Below are 16,349 nucleotides of genomic sequence, written 5' to 3' on the forward strand. Positions count from 1 at the left end.
ACATGAAGTGCAAGAACACAGATTTACTCTTATAAAGAATTTTTAATAACAGCAAGGGGACACAGCTTTACATGGCATAAAATAAAGTGGCAGGTTTATTATTTTAACTCCTGTAAAACTCAGTGAGATATCTGGTCTTTGAAAAAAATGAAAATAAAATAGAAATTTGTAGCAAAGTCCTGTAAAACACTAGCGACTTCTCATGCCTCTGCCTCTGCCTGGTCCTTTGTGGAATGAATTCCTGTTGTTGCCACCGCCACGTCTTCTATCAAAAGATCTTCCTCCTCCTCTTCCTCCTCCTCTTCCTCCAGAACCTCTGCCTCTGCCTTCATTTTCTCTCCTTTGCTCCTGAAGTGGAGGTAATTCTTTTGCTACTGAGAGCTTCCAGCGTCTTGAATCTTTCCAGCTTTCCTAAATAAAACAAATTGTACAAAATTGTACTACTAGATTTACAGAACAATACAGTGCAATATGATATTAATGTAAGTGCTGTATTACATGTATATGCTATAGCACTGATGAACAAAGCCATGTTATTATGTGCTGGATCTTCATCAGTCCGGGAGACTATAACTAGAGCAGCATTGCACAGTCTCCTTACTGGGTCAGGTGTAGTGAGGAAACATGGGGAACCTCTGTTCTCATGACTGGTGTGGTAAGGGGGCTCTCCAACAATTACTACATATCCTACAGGTCACACTTTAGATGTTCCTTCTTTTCCTACTTTGCTTGGTGGAAACATTTAAAACCAGTCAGACAAAAATTACTTACTTGTAAGGTCTTAAGAGTTTCTGCTGTAACATCAAAACACACACCCTGTTGGGAAAAAAAAAAAGACAATAGTTTATTACCAGTTAAGACTTCAAATTAATATGTATTACACATGAAAAGGTTGGACGTCGAGGTTTTTCAAGTATCTGTTCAATGTTTAGGGCATATGGATGAGATCTGGACAGACAGAGGTCTGTGCTCTGTACACCATAATATGAGCAGAAACATGAACTACCAAAAACCTTCCTCATTCTCCTGACTGGCGAGACCCCCACTGATCTGCAAGTTATGTCCTATCCATATCTTAAGATGGGAATATTAATGAAAAATTCCTTATTTTTGCCAATACCGCTGATTTATTCAATGTGAAAAAGTCTAAAACTACTAAACATCGGCTTTGATACCACAGAACGTACCATGAAGTCCTTTCGCAAGCACATTCTGTGTATTTTTGAATCAATCTCTTCTCCCATTTGTTCTTTTATTGCACGCCAGACATAGGAAAGAGTGTGAATGGCCACTGATGTCTCCAATAGAACTGTAATGAAGCCCTGTAGAAAGTAGAAACATGTAGGAGGATTAAAGCACCTTTCAAAGAAATTAAGAAATACTGTTATCGAACACTATGGCTACCAATTCAAAGCAGTTATTGCTTTGTTCCTTACTATACCATTTACCCAACCAGACAAAGTGATTTTATATACTATAGTAAAGTCCACCGGGCTACATATCACATTATAGTTTCTTACCGGCTCCATGTTAAGAAGTGATCGCTGCTTCAGGGATGCAGCCCCAGAAATATGTGCCAATGCTGCTGCCAACGCATCTACAGCTCCCTTTTTCTCAATGAGCTCTTCTGCATGTATTCTAAAATGTTCAAGGACATCTTCTGGAACCAAGTCCAATGACCTGGGAGAAGAGGGAAGGACACAAGTTATCCAATTGTAAAACCCAAGAAATAGACATCTGTCCCCTTGTTAATAAAGCAAACAATATTATTTTGGTTCAAGGTGTATCACTAGAGTGTCACTACTTCTACATCATGAGATTTACTAGCCCATACACCTCAAGCATGCCCCATTTGTACCCAGATAACACCCTAATATCTTGTACAAAATAGTGATTAGTGCCATGACAGCTTCATTCCCCTTAAGAGATACATATAATAATATTACTTGATGGCATCTGCACTAGATGACTTGGCAACACTCAATACGGATGGAATTCCAACTCTCTTGAACTTGATTCCCTACAAGACAAAAAAAAAAAAAAAGTTAGTTACATTGCATAATGAATACAAGGGGGTAGTTATAGGTGGTGCAGTGGCTGCAGTTGTTACAGGGCCCCTCACCCTGAGGGGGCTCCTTAATAGATCAAATATCTCTACGTTAGAAATGGCACAGCGTAATTATTAGATTTTCTGCATGGGGACCAGGAGATTCAAGCCATGTCAGATGAATACATGTAGCGCATTATGATTTCTATGTTAATTTCAAAATTCATTGCAGTTAAAAAGCTGTCAAAGCTAAAAAGCAATGGCCCATTCTTAAAATAGGCCATCGGTTTCACATTAGCAGGGTCCTCCACAAATCAGCATGTAGATCCCGCCATTGTTTCCATTGCAATGCTGTGCTGCTCACTAACTATACTTATAAGAGCGGTTATGGCTACTGCAGCATTGTCCCCCTACAGGGCAGAAAAAAAAGCCACAATCACCTTTCATACTGCTTTTACAAAAGTGACATCATGGTGCAAATGGATAATAATGTACCCCACAGCAGATAAGTTGACTTTAGCGTAAAATGGTGAAAAAGCATTGGTAAATGTGACCTCCCAATGTAGACATAGCCCAACATTAAGTTCACAGCAATTTTTTTTTTTTTTTTTTTTTTACATTTTTTGTTGACTAAAGTGAACTGGATTCACACACATTACATTCACAAGTCAAAGCATATTTGGTTACAGCCTCATACAATTGCCAATGAATGTCTCTGACATGGCTGTGAGCAGTGGTGAAATGCAAGCTGATGCAATTTTCCAAAACTGAGTTACAGCTTGATTATTTTATATAATGTCAATTATAGTCAGGCAATGTCAATGAAGTACCTTCTGTGCATGTTCAATTTGGAAGGATAGCAATTTTCTTTTTAGTTATACGTACCGTACTTCTCTCAACATTGCTCAGGTAGTAAGCGTCTCTACGTTCATAAAGGGAAATGCAGATTCCTGTGCGCCCTGCTCTGCCTGTGCGTCCTGAACGGTGTACGTAAGAATCGGCTTCCTGCATACATAACATATACATTAACAGTGGTACAAGCGTCAATTTTAAAGAGGCCTTCTCAGACTGCCCCCTCATTCAAATAAAATACAAAAGCTTTTACCTTTGGTGCAGAATACAGCACAACAAGATCAACTTCTGGAATGTCAAGACCACGGGCAGCAACATTGGTTGCAATTAAAGTACTAAAAGATCCATTTCTGAAGCCTTTCAAGATGACTTCACGCTCCTTTTGTTGAAGATCTCCATGTAATGCTTTTGCAGCCTAAAAAAAAATAAAAAAAAAAAAAAAAAATTAGCAAATAATAGGGAGCCGTAAGTTTAGTAAGTTGCTATTCTCATCTTACACTCCAGTGTACATAAGGCTTACTAACCTGTTTTAATGAGGGACAATTCGTTGACAACTCATGAGCTTCCAACTTGGAGTCGCAGAAGACAATTGCTTTTCCATAGGTTCCACTATACACCTGAATAACGTCGCCGAGGATGACCGGTTTCTGGTATCTGTTACATTCAATGGCCAAATGCTGCAAATACCACACATATTATTAAAAGTATAAAACACACTACACAGAATAACTACAACACACAATGCCCAGCCCACTGATGGGCAGGGTGCAGAGAAACGTCTGCCTGCCACCACATCCTAAATCCCATGCAGAGGTCTATATTATAGTTTTTAGTGATGAAACTTCAACTTTGAGACGTTTATACTGATGACCCAGGACATGTCATCCAGATCAGATGGCCTAAAATAGTGGTAGGCAACCTTCGGCACTCCAGCTGTTGTAAAACTACAATTCCCCCATCCATACTTGCTCTGCTGTTATTGGAATTCCTATGGAAGTGAGTGAAGCATGTTGGGAGCTGTAGTGCTGAAGGTTGCTGATGCCTGGCCTAAGGAGCTGTGCTAGTTCTGGAGACAGGAGAGCTCCAGGCACAAATGGTTGGGATTTTATTTATGCCATGCAGTAAGTGGTGTAATTGACTAACTTTATTCTGCAGAACAGTATACTTACAAACATAATACACCTATATATACTAAATTTGTGTTTGCGTTTCCATATATTGATAGCCAACAGACCTGCCTCAAGCCAGTGATTGGTCAAATGGGGACTTTCTGTTGTTGGAGACGGGACGTGGAAATGGACACTAATAGGGATCTAGTACGCATTGGAACTCCAGGGACAGTGGATTGGTAGTGTAAATGATGCCTAGGTTTACTTTTTTGTTAATCCATTCTGACCCTTTTCAACAAAGTTTAAAAAATATGAAACTCACCTCAACAGTAATGGCAGCCTTCTGACTACGGTGTCCTACAAGGTCAATTTTTGTATAGTCTTTTCTCATGTACCGCTTAGCAACATTATACATCCAATCAGGACAGGTAGCGGAGAACAGAAGAGTCTGAGGATTCTCATTTTCATCTGCAATATAGAAATATGAAATACATTTTACCTTCCTAATAGAGTCCAAGAAGATACTTCACCTTATTCTGTATCATCTATAGTTCTGTTGTAGTATTCTGCTAAACTCCATTTTATTCACAGGTATGACAGGTGCTAAAACATTCACTAAAACCACATTAATGTCTATTCACGTACCAGAATTATAGCGCACAGATAATATTTCTTCAACTTGTTCCGCAAACCCCATGTCCAACATCATGTCGACTTCATCCAACACCACATGTTTGAGAGTAGTGAGATTCAGTTTATAGTTCTGGATGAGATCTCTTATACGACCAGGGGTCCCAACAAGGATATCAATTCCATTCTTTATGTCAAATACTGAGAAGAAAAGAAACATAATTTAGTGATTTCCACTTCAGTGACCAAAACACAAGCAGAATGTGCTTAGGACATGGCTGAAGAGGTGCCAGTAATGCTTGGGATCGGAAAGAGTATAAAGTAGACAATACACATGGAATAGAAAGTTGGAGTCAAAGTTGTCCAACTCAGTCCTGTAGTAAAAAGGACTGGACTTCATTACACTACAAGTGCACATTTTAGGACAGCTCCTGCATTACCAAGCATTATTCATACAAACAGGAGCCAAGACAGACACCCCAACACTCTTTGAAGAACACAACCTCACCTTGAGCCTGGTAAGAGGATCCTCCATAGAAACAACAAGTCTTCAACTTTTTGGAGATGCTGCGAATTTCATTCATTATCTGAATTGCCAGTTCTCTAGTGGGTGTAAGGACAAGCACCTGAAGAGAAGTAGTAATATTACATTACACCAATCATTTCCTGACCTTACCCTCATACGGTGGATAAGTGTTAGCAGCATTGATGCTAGCTTTTAAAAATCTGTTTTAATGCACAAAGAAGCCAAAATGTATATTGTTCTATTGTCACATTCAGCAAGGAACAGGACTCGACTCTTACCCTTGGGGCTCTTCCATGCATCGCTGGAGCCTCATCTTGGAGGAGTCTCTCAATCACCGGGATGGCAAATGAGAAGGTTTTTCCTGTACCAGTACGAGCCTGGACAACGACATCTTTTCCACTGTAAGCGGTATTGAAGGTTTTGACTTGAATAGGAAACAGGTACATGACTCCTTTAGCTGTAAAATGAGACAAACTGAATGAGATCACTTCAGAAAATTAGGGGTGGAGGAGATTTATACTGTATTATGTATGCCAGTTTTCTCTGGTGTCCAACATCAGTACTATTAGGGTAAGTTCACACAGGGTTTTTTGGATAGGATTTTGAGGCCGTATCCGCCTCAAAATCCTGACCAAAAAGACAGCTCCCATTGAACTCAATGAACTCAATGGGAGCCGGACAGGTCTTATTTCCGGGAGCCGGTTTGTTCCCAGAAAATGAAGAGACATGCTCATTTTTCAGTCCGTTTCGCCTCACGATTCGGCCTGAAGACACTCCCTCCTGCCGACTAGGCTCATTCATTGGGCCTAATCCGGAGCAGAGTGCACCAGCATTCAGTCGCGGCTACCCGTTTTTTGGACCGAAACCTGCGGCGGCCTCCGCCTCAGGTTTCCGGTCCAAAAAAATCCCATGTGAACTTACCCTTACTTACACCAGAAAACTGGCTTAAAGGGGCTCCATCATTGAGAAAAGTCATTTTCAACTAATCACATCCTTGCATATGCTTTAGAAAGGCTATTCCACACCTACCTTTAGTATGTAATTGCCTCAGTGGTTTCCGAATAAGTCCTTTTTTTATTCATATGCTAATGAGCTTCCAACCAGCACAGGAAGTTCCCAGCAGCCTCCTCTCTTCTATTATCTCCTATGTGTGTGTGCAAACAGGAAGCTGAGCCATCAGCAGCAGCAGCCTGTGCTGTATACACACATAGGAAACAAAAGCAAAGAGGGTGCACAATGCATCGTGCACCAGTCTAATTAGCATACGGATAAAAACGGACTTATTCAAGAAACGCTGAGGCAATTTACATACGAAAGGTAGGTGTGGAATAAACTTTCTATAGGCTATGCAAAGATGTGATTAGTTAAAAATGACTTTTCCCAGTGATAGAGCCCCTTTAAAGCAACACTTTGGTGTATTTTTAGCTCTTATTGCTGATGTACTTTTTAGGACCAACACTGCAATTATGAGGTCACTAAAGGTCCTGGAAGCTGCACCAAATGCTACCAAGAACACTAGGAAAGGTAATAGATTCTTTATTGAAGTTTCAACTAGACTGGCATAAATGTGGTGCATCTTAGGAGCATCTAGTTTGAGCTAGTTATTTTTTTTATTACTTGCTAGAAATGTGGGTGTGGTTTCAATTCTGTCTCAAAGCCAATGAAAACATGGCATATAATTAGACATTTTAAAGATGTGAGATTTATTATCCAATATCAGCTACTTTGATAAATCTAACGCATTTTTAGGTCTGAAATTATATAGCAGTACTGAATGGGTGACTTAATCTACCTGCTATATGACAATAACTTCAGATCTATAGCGAAACAGTATATTAAATGCAACACAACCAATCTGTATATCCCACCAGTGTGCATCTCTCCCCTTCTCTGTATACCTAGTGAAAATTAATATAGTTATGTCCGTAAACTTCTAGTAGAGACCAAACAGAACAGAGAAGCCAGAAACCTGCCTTACAGTTAAAAATCTCAGGGAGTGTCACCACTTTCTTCCACTGAAATGCTCATATATAGGAAATATATAGGATATGATTGCAGTCCCTAATAGAAATCTATCCACAAGAGTTTTACCTTTCAGATTTTTGATGGTTTCTTCACAAATAGGAAAGTTAGAGAAGTCACCTTCCATTTTCTCCAAGGCGACCGCCTACAAAATAATTCAAGCAATTATAATACTTACACAGATAACAAACGTCATGATGATCAATCTTAAAGTCAAGGTCTCTTTAGAGGGGATCTCTCGTGTATTTCCTACACTGGATAGACTTTATCATTAACAAATAAGCAGATCCCTCCAAAGTCCTGAAGTTATCCTTTGCAGGGGGCAGAAGAGGAGGTTGGAACTCTTATTCTTCGGCCTCTCCTGCTGATGTTCCAACTCTCTGTTACATGACCAAATAAGCTCTGCTCTATGAACCTGCAGCCGGAATCAGTGACATCAGAGAGTCCCAACGCGGCTGCAGCAGAGGCGTCACATTGCTGGCACCCCGCTGCACTCTGCAAAGGTAAAACTCAGGGCTCTGGGACACACAATTATATATTAGTAATAAATCTTATCTAGTACAAGGAATGAAATGATATACTGTAATATACCGCAGATAACTGCTTTAACTGGGACGTATAATAGAAGTGCGATTATATGATGCAGTGAGTATATGGTAGAAAAATTCCCCAAATATACAAGTGATCCTGCTGAAGTTTCTGGACAGACATACCTCGTCCTCTGATTTGGTTTCCTCCTCTTCTTTTTCTACCTCTGCATCCAGTTTCATTTTCTTTGCTTGTGGGGTATTGCCATTTGCAATTTCCAAGTTTGTATTCTCGATATCAGGAGTTTTCTTTGCTTTGGATTGTTTGCCACTCTGTAAAAACAGAAAAAAAAAATTCTATCAATGACATCTCCTGCATATAATAATAAGTGAATTACATCAGCATGTCATAGATAGCAAACATAAACCTGATCTGACACAACATAAGATTAAGTACATGGGGTCAAAGGTTACCTTTTTGCCATTAATCTGTGGTTCAGCTTCTGCTGTGACTTGCTCTTCTGATTCTTCCTCCATATTTTTTTGTTTTCTCTTTTTTGATTTCTTTACTTTAGGAGCATCGGTGTCTTCTTGCTCATCATCTATCTGCACAGCTGCTTCAGGAGAACCCTCATTTTTGGCAAGCTTCTTCTTTTTCTTCAGTTTCGGTGTCTAGGATAAAGGAAATATCATTAGATTGAGGTTTATAGAAGTGACAGATCAAGCAGATATATATTACCGTCGCATTATCTTTACCTGTTTATTGTTGTCACAATCTTCGGTCACCTCCATGTTGACGTCGGATACTTGCTCAAAATCAGGTTCTTCTGTTTCCCCATTTTGGATTTTTCTTTTCATCTTCTTGGGTGTGGGAGTTTCAGTTATTTTCTAGAAAACAAATACGTACTATCATGTTAGATGGCGTTAGGTGAATTTTACATAGGGCAAATGTAGATTCTGCTATGGAATCACATTTCTGCAATGGAACAGTCTAGCAAGCATTAAAAATCCACAGAATGCTTTTTTCCCAAAAAAACACTCAACATCCCATTCACATATACAGTACCATAATTGGCTGTGTAGAATCCAGACCATGCATCGCACAAGTATGTGATTCATATCCTACTGCCCCTGATGAAGCATGTATATCAGGTCAAAAGTATATGTGTGTGTCTGTATGTATGTATGTGTGTGTGTGTGTGTGACTTTACCCTTTAATATTTTAATTTAGCAATGAGCAAGTTCATGCTGCTTTTTATAGACATCTATGCTACATGAATTACTCCTTGACCACCATGATATACATACAGTACTTATAAGTAGAGATGAGCGAACACTAAAATGTTCGAGGTTCGAAATTCAATTCGAACAGCCGCTCACTGTTCAAGTGTTCGAATGGGTTTCGAACCCCATTATAGTCTATGGGGAACATAAACTCGTTAAGGGGGAAACCCAAATTCGTGTCTGGAGGGTCACCAAGTCCACTATGACACCCCAGGAAATGATACCAACACCCTGGAATGACACTGGGACAGCAGGGGAAGCATGTCTGGGGGCATAAAAGTCACTTTATTTCATGGAAATCCCTGTCAGTTTGCGGTTTTCGCAAGCTAACTTTTCCCCATAGAAATGCATTGGCCAGTGCTGATTGGCCAGAGTACGGAACTCGACCAATCAGCGCTGGCTCTGCTGGAGGAGGCGGAGTCTAAGATCGCTCCACACCAGTCTCCATTCAGGTCCGACCTTAGACTCCGCCTCCTCCAGCAGAGCCAGCGCTGATTGGCCGAATTCCGTACTCTGGCCAATCAGCGCTGGCCAATGCATTCTATTAGCCCGATGAAGTAGAGCTGAATGTGTGTGCTAAGCACACACATTCAGCACTGCTTCATCACGCCAATACAATGCATTAGCCAGTGCTGATTGGCCAGAGTACGGAATTCGGCCAATCAGCGCTGGCTCTGCTGGAGGAGGCGGAGTCTAGGGTCGGACCTGAATGGAGACTGGTGTGGAGCGATCTTAGACTCCACCTCCTCCAGCAGAGCCAGCGCTGATTGGCCGAATTCCGTACTCTGGCCAATCAGCGCTGGCCAATGCATTCTATTAGCCCGATGAAGTAGAGCTGAATGTGTGTGCTAAGCACACACATTCAGCACTGCTTCATCACGCCAATACAATGCATTAGCCAGTGCTGATTGGCCAGAGTACGGAATTCGGCCAATCAGCGCTGGCTCTGCTGGAGGAGGCGGAGTCTAAGGTCGGACCTGAATGGAGACTGGTGTGGAGCGATCTTAGACTCCGCGTCCTCCAGCAGAGCCAGCGCTGATTGGCCAGAGTACGGAATTCGGCCAATCAGCACTGGCTAATGCATTGTATTGGCGTGATGAAGCAGTGCTGAATGTGTGTGCTTAGCACACACATTCAGCTCTACTTCATCGGGCTAATAGAATGCATTGGCCAATCAGCGCTGGCCAATGCATTCTATTAGCGTGAACTGAGTTTGCACAGGGGTTCTAGTGCACCCTCGGCTCTGCTACATCAGATTGCTACATCTGATGTAGCAGTGCCGAGTGTGCATCAGATGTGTAGTTGAGCAAAACTGACTCAGCACTGCTAAGTCTCTGCATTCGCATAGGAATGCATTGGCCAGCCTTCGGCCAATCAGCGCTGGCTCTGCCGGAGGAGGCGGAGTCTAAGGTCGGACCTGAATGGAGACTGGTGTGGAGCGATCTTAGACTCCGCCTCCTCCAGCAGAGCCAGCGCTGATTGGTCGAGTTCCGTACTCTGGCCAATCAGCGCTGGCCAATGCATTCTATTAGCCCGATGAAGTAGAGCTGAATGTGTGTGCTTAGCACACACATTCAGCTCTACTTCATCAGGCTAATAGAATACATTGGCCAATCAGCGCTGGCCAATGCATTCTATTAGCTTGATGAAGCAGAATGTGCACAAGGGTTCAAGCGCACCCTCGGCTCTGATGTAGCAGAGCTGAGGGTGCACAAGGGTTCAAGTGCACCCTCGGCTCTCCTACATCAGAGCCGAGGGTGCGCTTGAACCCTTGTGCAGCCTCGGCTCTGCTACATCAGAGCCGAGGGTGCGCTTGAACCCTTGTGCACACTCTGCTTCATCAAGCTAATAGAATGCATTGGCCAGCACTGATTGGCCAGAGTACGGAATTCGGCCAATCAGCGCTGGCCAATGCATCCCTATGGGAAAAAGTTTATCTCACAAAAATCACAATTACACACCCGATAGAGCCCCAAAAAGTTATTTTTAATAACATTCCCCCCTAAATAAAGGTTATCCCTAGCTATCCCTGCCTGTACAGCTATCCCTGTCTCATAGTCACAAAGTTCACATTCTCATATGACCCGGATTTGAAATCCACTATTCGTCTAAAATGGAGGTCACCTGATTTCGGCAGCCAATGACTTTTTCCAATTTTTTTCAATGCCCCCGGTGTCGTAGTTCCTGTCCCACCTCCCCTGCGCTGTTATTGGTGCAAAAAAGGCGCCAGGGAAGGTGGGAGGGGAATCGAATTTTGGCGCACTTTACCACGCGGTGTTCGATTCGATCATGGCGAACACCCTGATATCCGATCGAACATGTGTTCGATAGAACACTGTTCGCTCATCTCTACTTATAAGCTAACTTGGATTGAATCCATAACATAATGGGCTCCATAAATAGGCTGTGTATTACATCACATCGGCATCCATAATGAGGTGTATCCTTAGAACTCTCTTTCCACTGTGAATACTAGATTAGCTTTTTTTAAGTTTATGGTGTCAGTATAGAATACTGACAGTAGAATTCTGTTCACTTACCTCCATATGGTAGAACTTATAACAAATGTTAAACTAGCTTGTATAAGCACTATGGATCTCGTGATCTTAGAGACAGTGCTAGAAAGTTTATATCTTTTCACATCCCTTGATAATTTGTATTTTATTTACACATAAAAGTGTGAAGCTTTAAATGAATTAGGCATGGATGGAAATTTCTAGGCTTTTTAGATTTGCCAAAAATTTTAAATTTTTGTTAGGTACACCTACCATTCTTTTTTTTTTAAATTTGTGTCCCACATGTCTGCAGTCACCCGAAAAAGACTGTCAATGCATATGGTGAGATCTGCAGCAAAGCAGTCAACGTAACTAGCTTGATATGAATTATTTCTCTAATTCTAGAGCTATTACTTACAAATATATTAGGCATAAGTCCCCCAGCCGTCCCCATGCCATGTCAGGTATGAGGGATCTGGGATTTCTGCTATCCTACCAGCTGTGGCGGTCATCACGTGGTTGGACTAGGTAACAGTGGGTTTGGTAACCTCACTAATAGGTCAACGCTCAGGAAGGATTCTGTTTACTAAAAAGTAAGACAAATATATGGTATACATACCCCCCCCCCCCCAGTACTGCCACAGACCACTATATAGAAACATATAGACTAGTGATATGCATGTTACAATACAACCAGGACTACACAGATTTGATTGATTTCAGTCTTCAACATCCACTCCAAAACGTATCATTAAAGTCAGTGAGAGATTCTATTTCTCATTCACATGATGCAGATTCTTTTCTGAAACACTGAACAATAACGCACACCAGTTGGATTCCACATGTAAATCCAGATAGTGTGAATATACCCCTAACAAATTCGATATATTATAGTCTATCACACAGCTGTGCCCATGAGATCAGTAATGCAGATGATGAGTGACAGCGCAGAACTACCGCATGGTACAGTATGGTGATGCAAGGTGTGGACATGTGTTTTGGCTCACGATCAGCTGATAGGTGCCGACAGATCGTGATAAGCCGCACAGAAGTGCCGCATGCCGGCCGCACCCCCCTCCTCACCTTCTTCTTGCCGACTCCGTTCTCCATATCTCCAATCTGAACGAGTCCAGGCATTTAATACCGTCTCTAAAAGTCCCGCACCCAAGAGAGGGGGAAAGAGCAGCGGCCACGCTACAAGGGGAAGCGTGAAAAGGGAAGAGGAAGTGGCGTCACCGCCAGACACCGCCCAGGCCTGTGACGTGTAATCTCCGCGACGCGGGGAAGCACGTGCTCTGCAGGGCTGGGAGGATTTGTTTCGGAAGTTGTGTCTTTGTTATGTGGGAGGGCTGGAGACATGTGGCTGGTCAAGTAACCGCTCCTCACCGACCCCATAGGCTGAAGCGTGTAAATATGAGGGGAGGAGGGTAATTGGTTATATGAGAGGAGAGGGGAGGGGGGACAGTCAGCGGCTGTAGGAGACGGGGTGGGGGACAGTCGCTTTCACACTCTTCTGTAGACATGATGCACGCAAGCTGCATGGCTGGGCATAATAGTTCAGCTTCGTATTCGCTGCAGTACTCTCAATGAGCAGCAGGTGGCGTGCGTGTACACCGACAGAACAGGAATCTGTGTGGCTGCGTTCACGGGATGGATGAGAGCAGGGCTGAGCTGCCTGTGTTGCAACACGATACAAATGAGCTTTATTAGCAGTACCAAAGAATAAAACATTTGGTGTTGCCAAAGCAAAAAAAGGGTGGTGGGTACGGGGGTCTGTGGGTTGGGGGTTTCAGTGTCCTTAGGGTCTTGTCGTTCTTGTTTGGGGCATGTGGGTATGGGGTAAAAAGGTGATTGGGGAGGGGGGTGATAGTCCATGTGTCTCATCTTCCTCTTGTTTGGTGACAGCTGGACACGTATTGGGCAGCGATCTCCGCAGTGGTATCCTCTTCTCCCAGTAGGATGTAGACACATTGTAAAGTTTCCTCTTTTCGTCTGCAGATGTGAAGTCTGGGATGTGGGCAGAGAGTCTTTGGAAGTAGACAGCCCTCACAGCTGAGTATTTGGTGCAGTGTAGCAGGAAATGGGTCTCGTCTTCTAGGGCCCCCTGGTCGCAGTGCTGGCACAGTCTGTTCTCCTCATTCTATAAACTAATCAAACAATGAATAGGACGTTTTTAAACTACTGGCCTTTTATCATTAATGTGTCCCTTCTAGTGAGTGAAATGTAATCTTGTCCATAAGAGCTTACTAGCAATGTGTCACAGAGTATGTCTGGCCTGTCATGGTGTTCGGCTCCACCTGAGTTAAAGGAATTCTATCATTAAAATGTCATTACGTGTTAGGGGGGGAAAAAATGTCATTTTAATGATAGAATCCCTTTAACTCAGGTAGAGCCGAAAACCATGACAGGCCAGACATACTCTGTGACACATTGCTAGTAAGCGCTTATGGACAAGATTACATTTCACTCACTAGAAGGGACACATTAATGATAAAAGGCCAGTAGTTTAAAAACATCCTATTAATTGTTTGATTAGTTTATAGAATGAGGAGAACAGACTGTGCCAGCACTGCGACCAGGGGGCCCTAGAAGACGAGACCCATTTCCTGCTACACTGCACCAAATACTCAGCTGTGAGGGCCGTCTACTACCAAAGACTCTCTGCCCATAGTTTATAGAATGAGGAGAACAGCCTTAAGAAAAGCTATTCTTCTCTTACCTTTAGATGTCTTCTCCGCCATTTGGTAGAAATCACAGTTTCCTTCTGTATGCAAATGAGTTCTCTCGCAGCACTGGAGGCGGTCCTCAGCACTCAAACAGCACTGGGGGTGTCCCCAATGCTGCGAGAGAACTCTCCTAGCGCCGCCTCTATCTTCGCCTGGAACGGCCTCTCTTACCCCAGCTTACTGTGTAAGCAGCCACAGGAAAATTGCCGTGTGCGTGCAGAGCCGGCTCTACCCAAGGCCCGACGACAGAGTCGACTGTGTATGCCCAGAAGTTTGAAGCCAGCGCCGGAAGAAGGAAGAAAAAAAAATGTCATTTTAATGATTGAATCCCTTTAATATCTGATTTTTGTTGAGTTTTAAAATGTCTGGTTTTCTTGGATACACAAAGGATGGTGCTGGACCAGAAGGATGCAAAAAAGTCAATTCTACATCTTCATTTTCACAATCTTTGGAGAGTACAGTAGCCATCCATCAGCGCCGATCATATTCACAGGTCACATAACCAGTTATGTCATCCATTGCCAATCTTGTGGCGCCTTCTACCACTTCATGGACTTCACTGTCATTGCTGAATGAAAAAATCCTTGTTTTTATTTCTGTTTCACTACATGGAATGAAAGTGTGGTATTGCTACATCCCTTTGATGGGTTCTGCTTCCTGTAACCGGTTTTAACAAACTCTCCTCCTCTTCGTAGTCAGGACATGAAAGTTCTGAAGCTCTGTCTTACTTCCTGACTCTGTGGTGGACAGAGACTTCACATGACGCTGGGTTCACGCCAGCGCCTGATTTGCGTTTTCAGGTTTCCGTCTTCTGCTGACAGACGGTGTCCGGCCGTGAGTGCCTGTGGGCGTTTTGTGCTCTCCGTGGCAAAACCGTTTTTCTTTAACCAGGCACAAAGTCCTGCATATCCGACTTTGTGTCCAGTTAAAAAAAAAAACTTTCGCCGCGGAGAGCACAAAATGCTTACCGCCGCTCACGGCCGGACACTTTCCAAACCCATACATTTGAATGGCTTTGAAAAATGCCTGCAGGTTTCTGTTTCGGGCAGGAAATGGAAACCTGCATAACGGAAACCGGGGTGCAGATGTGAACGAGCCCTTACTGACCGAGTTGCTGGCCTGTCATCTGCTCAGCATTCACTGTCTATCCCTGTTCTTTCTCAGGTTGATCCTCTGTCCTCTCCTGCTTCTAAAGTAGGGTTCACACTACCGTTGGTGTCTGTTAAAAACCTCCCCAAAAAACGGACACCTATCATAACGAACACAAATGAACAGTAACTGATGGCTATCAGTTAGTGTCCATTGCCCATAGACCTCCATAGTTAAAAAAAAAAAAAAAAAAACAACGCTTACTGCCTGTCTTTTCAAACGGACAGAAAAGTCCTGTATGTAGGATTTTTTTTGTCCACTTGAAAAAATGAACATGGTTGTAAACGGACACTAATGGACACAAGATAAAATCCCATTAAAATGAATGGAAGTTGCAAAAGGACCAGCAAGTGTCTGTTGATAAAATCTTGTACGGACAATAACCATGGGCACTGCTGAGCGGACACCAACGGTAGTGTGAATGCCCCCTAAGCTGTAAATAGCTGTAGCTGTAAATAGAGTAATATCTAAAAATCCTGGATTATTTGGTAAATCTAGACCCCACACTTTTAGGCCACAGGCTGAACAGATCTGAAGTCAAAATTTCTGAATCGACACTGTAATAGTTATACTTTAAAATATGATCCCATCGCAATCCCAACTTGAATTTTGGTACAGATGTGGCTCGGAGCATAGCAGGCACATGTGCATTTTTGGAAATTTTTAAATTGAACGTTTTTTCGAAAATGCGTTTTAAAATTTTGCGTTTGCATTCGCATGGATAAAATACTAACAAAGATACTCTTATGACATATCTGGTAAAAACCTGGACAGTTCTGAGTAGAATGGGGTTTATTTTGTTCCTCTATCTTTTTTCTAGCCTGAGTTATGAGGAAAAATGTAAAGGCAGGAAACACAGAAATTCACACTTTTGAAAATTCACATTCTGAACTTTGAAAATCAATTAAAAATCAAAAAAAAATTCTAGAATTTTTTTTTTCTTCATATTTTGCATTCTCTGACACACTACTACCAAATAATT

General features: G+C 42.4%; 1 protein-coding gene across 1 annotated transcript; it reads right to left on the reverse strand.

Annotated features, from left to right (window-relative positions):
- Positions 1–22: 22 nt before the first annotated feature.
- LOC142182947 (nucleolar RNA helicase 2-B-like) lies at positions 23–12,706 on the reverse strand. Its single transcript, XM_075257769.1, has 17 exons — positions 12,576–12,706; positions 8,470–8,601; positions 8,188–8,385; positions 7,900–8,046; positions 7,256–7,331; positions 5,443–5,621; positions 5,147–5,264; positions 4,654–4,839; positions 4,331–4,476; positions 3,424–3,576; positions 3,153–3,314; positions 2,933–3,052; positions 1,947–2,020; positions 1,521–1,680; positions 1,188–1,322; positions 772–816; positions 23–411 (listed from the first exon to the last, which is right to left on the reverse strand). Exons 1-17 carry the CDS (start codon positions 12,627–12,629, stop codon positions 190–192), a joined length of 2,307 nt encoding a protein of 768 aa, XP_075113870.1. The 5' UTR covers positions 12,630–12,706; the 3' UTR covers positions 23–189.
- Between the last annotated feature and the right edge of the window lie 3,643 nt (positions 12,707–16,349).

Source organism: Leptodactylus fuscus, chromosome 10 (assembly GCF_031893055.1).
Source record: "Leptodactylus fuscus isolate aLepFus1 chromosome 10, aLepFus1.hap2, whole genome shotgun sequence".
NCBI classification, from domain to species: Eukaryota; Metazoa; Chordata; class Amphibia; order Anura; family Leptodactylidae; genus Leptodactylus; species Leptodactylus fuscus.

Coding starts and splice junctions, on each gene's coding strand:
- LOC142182947 (XM_075257769.1), bottom strand. CDS start 12,629: ATGCCTGGACTCGTTCAGATTGGAGATATGGAGAACGGAGTCGGCAAG. Junction 5,265..5,442: donor TGCATGGAAGAGCCCCAAGG/GTAAGAGTCGAG, acceptor ACTTCTCTTCAG/GTGCTTGTCCTTACACCCAC. Junction 1,681..1,946: donor TCTAGTGCAGATGCCATCAA/GTAATATTATTA, acceptor CTCTTCTCCCAG/GTCATTGGACTTGGTTCCAG.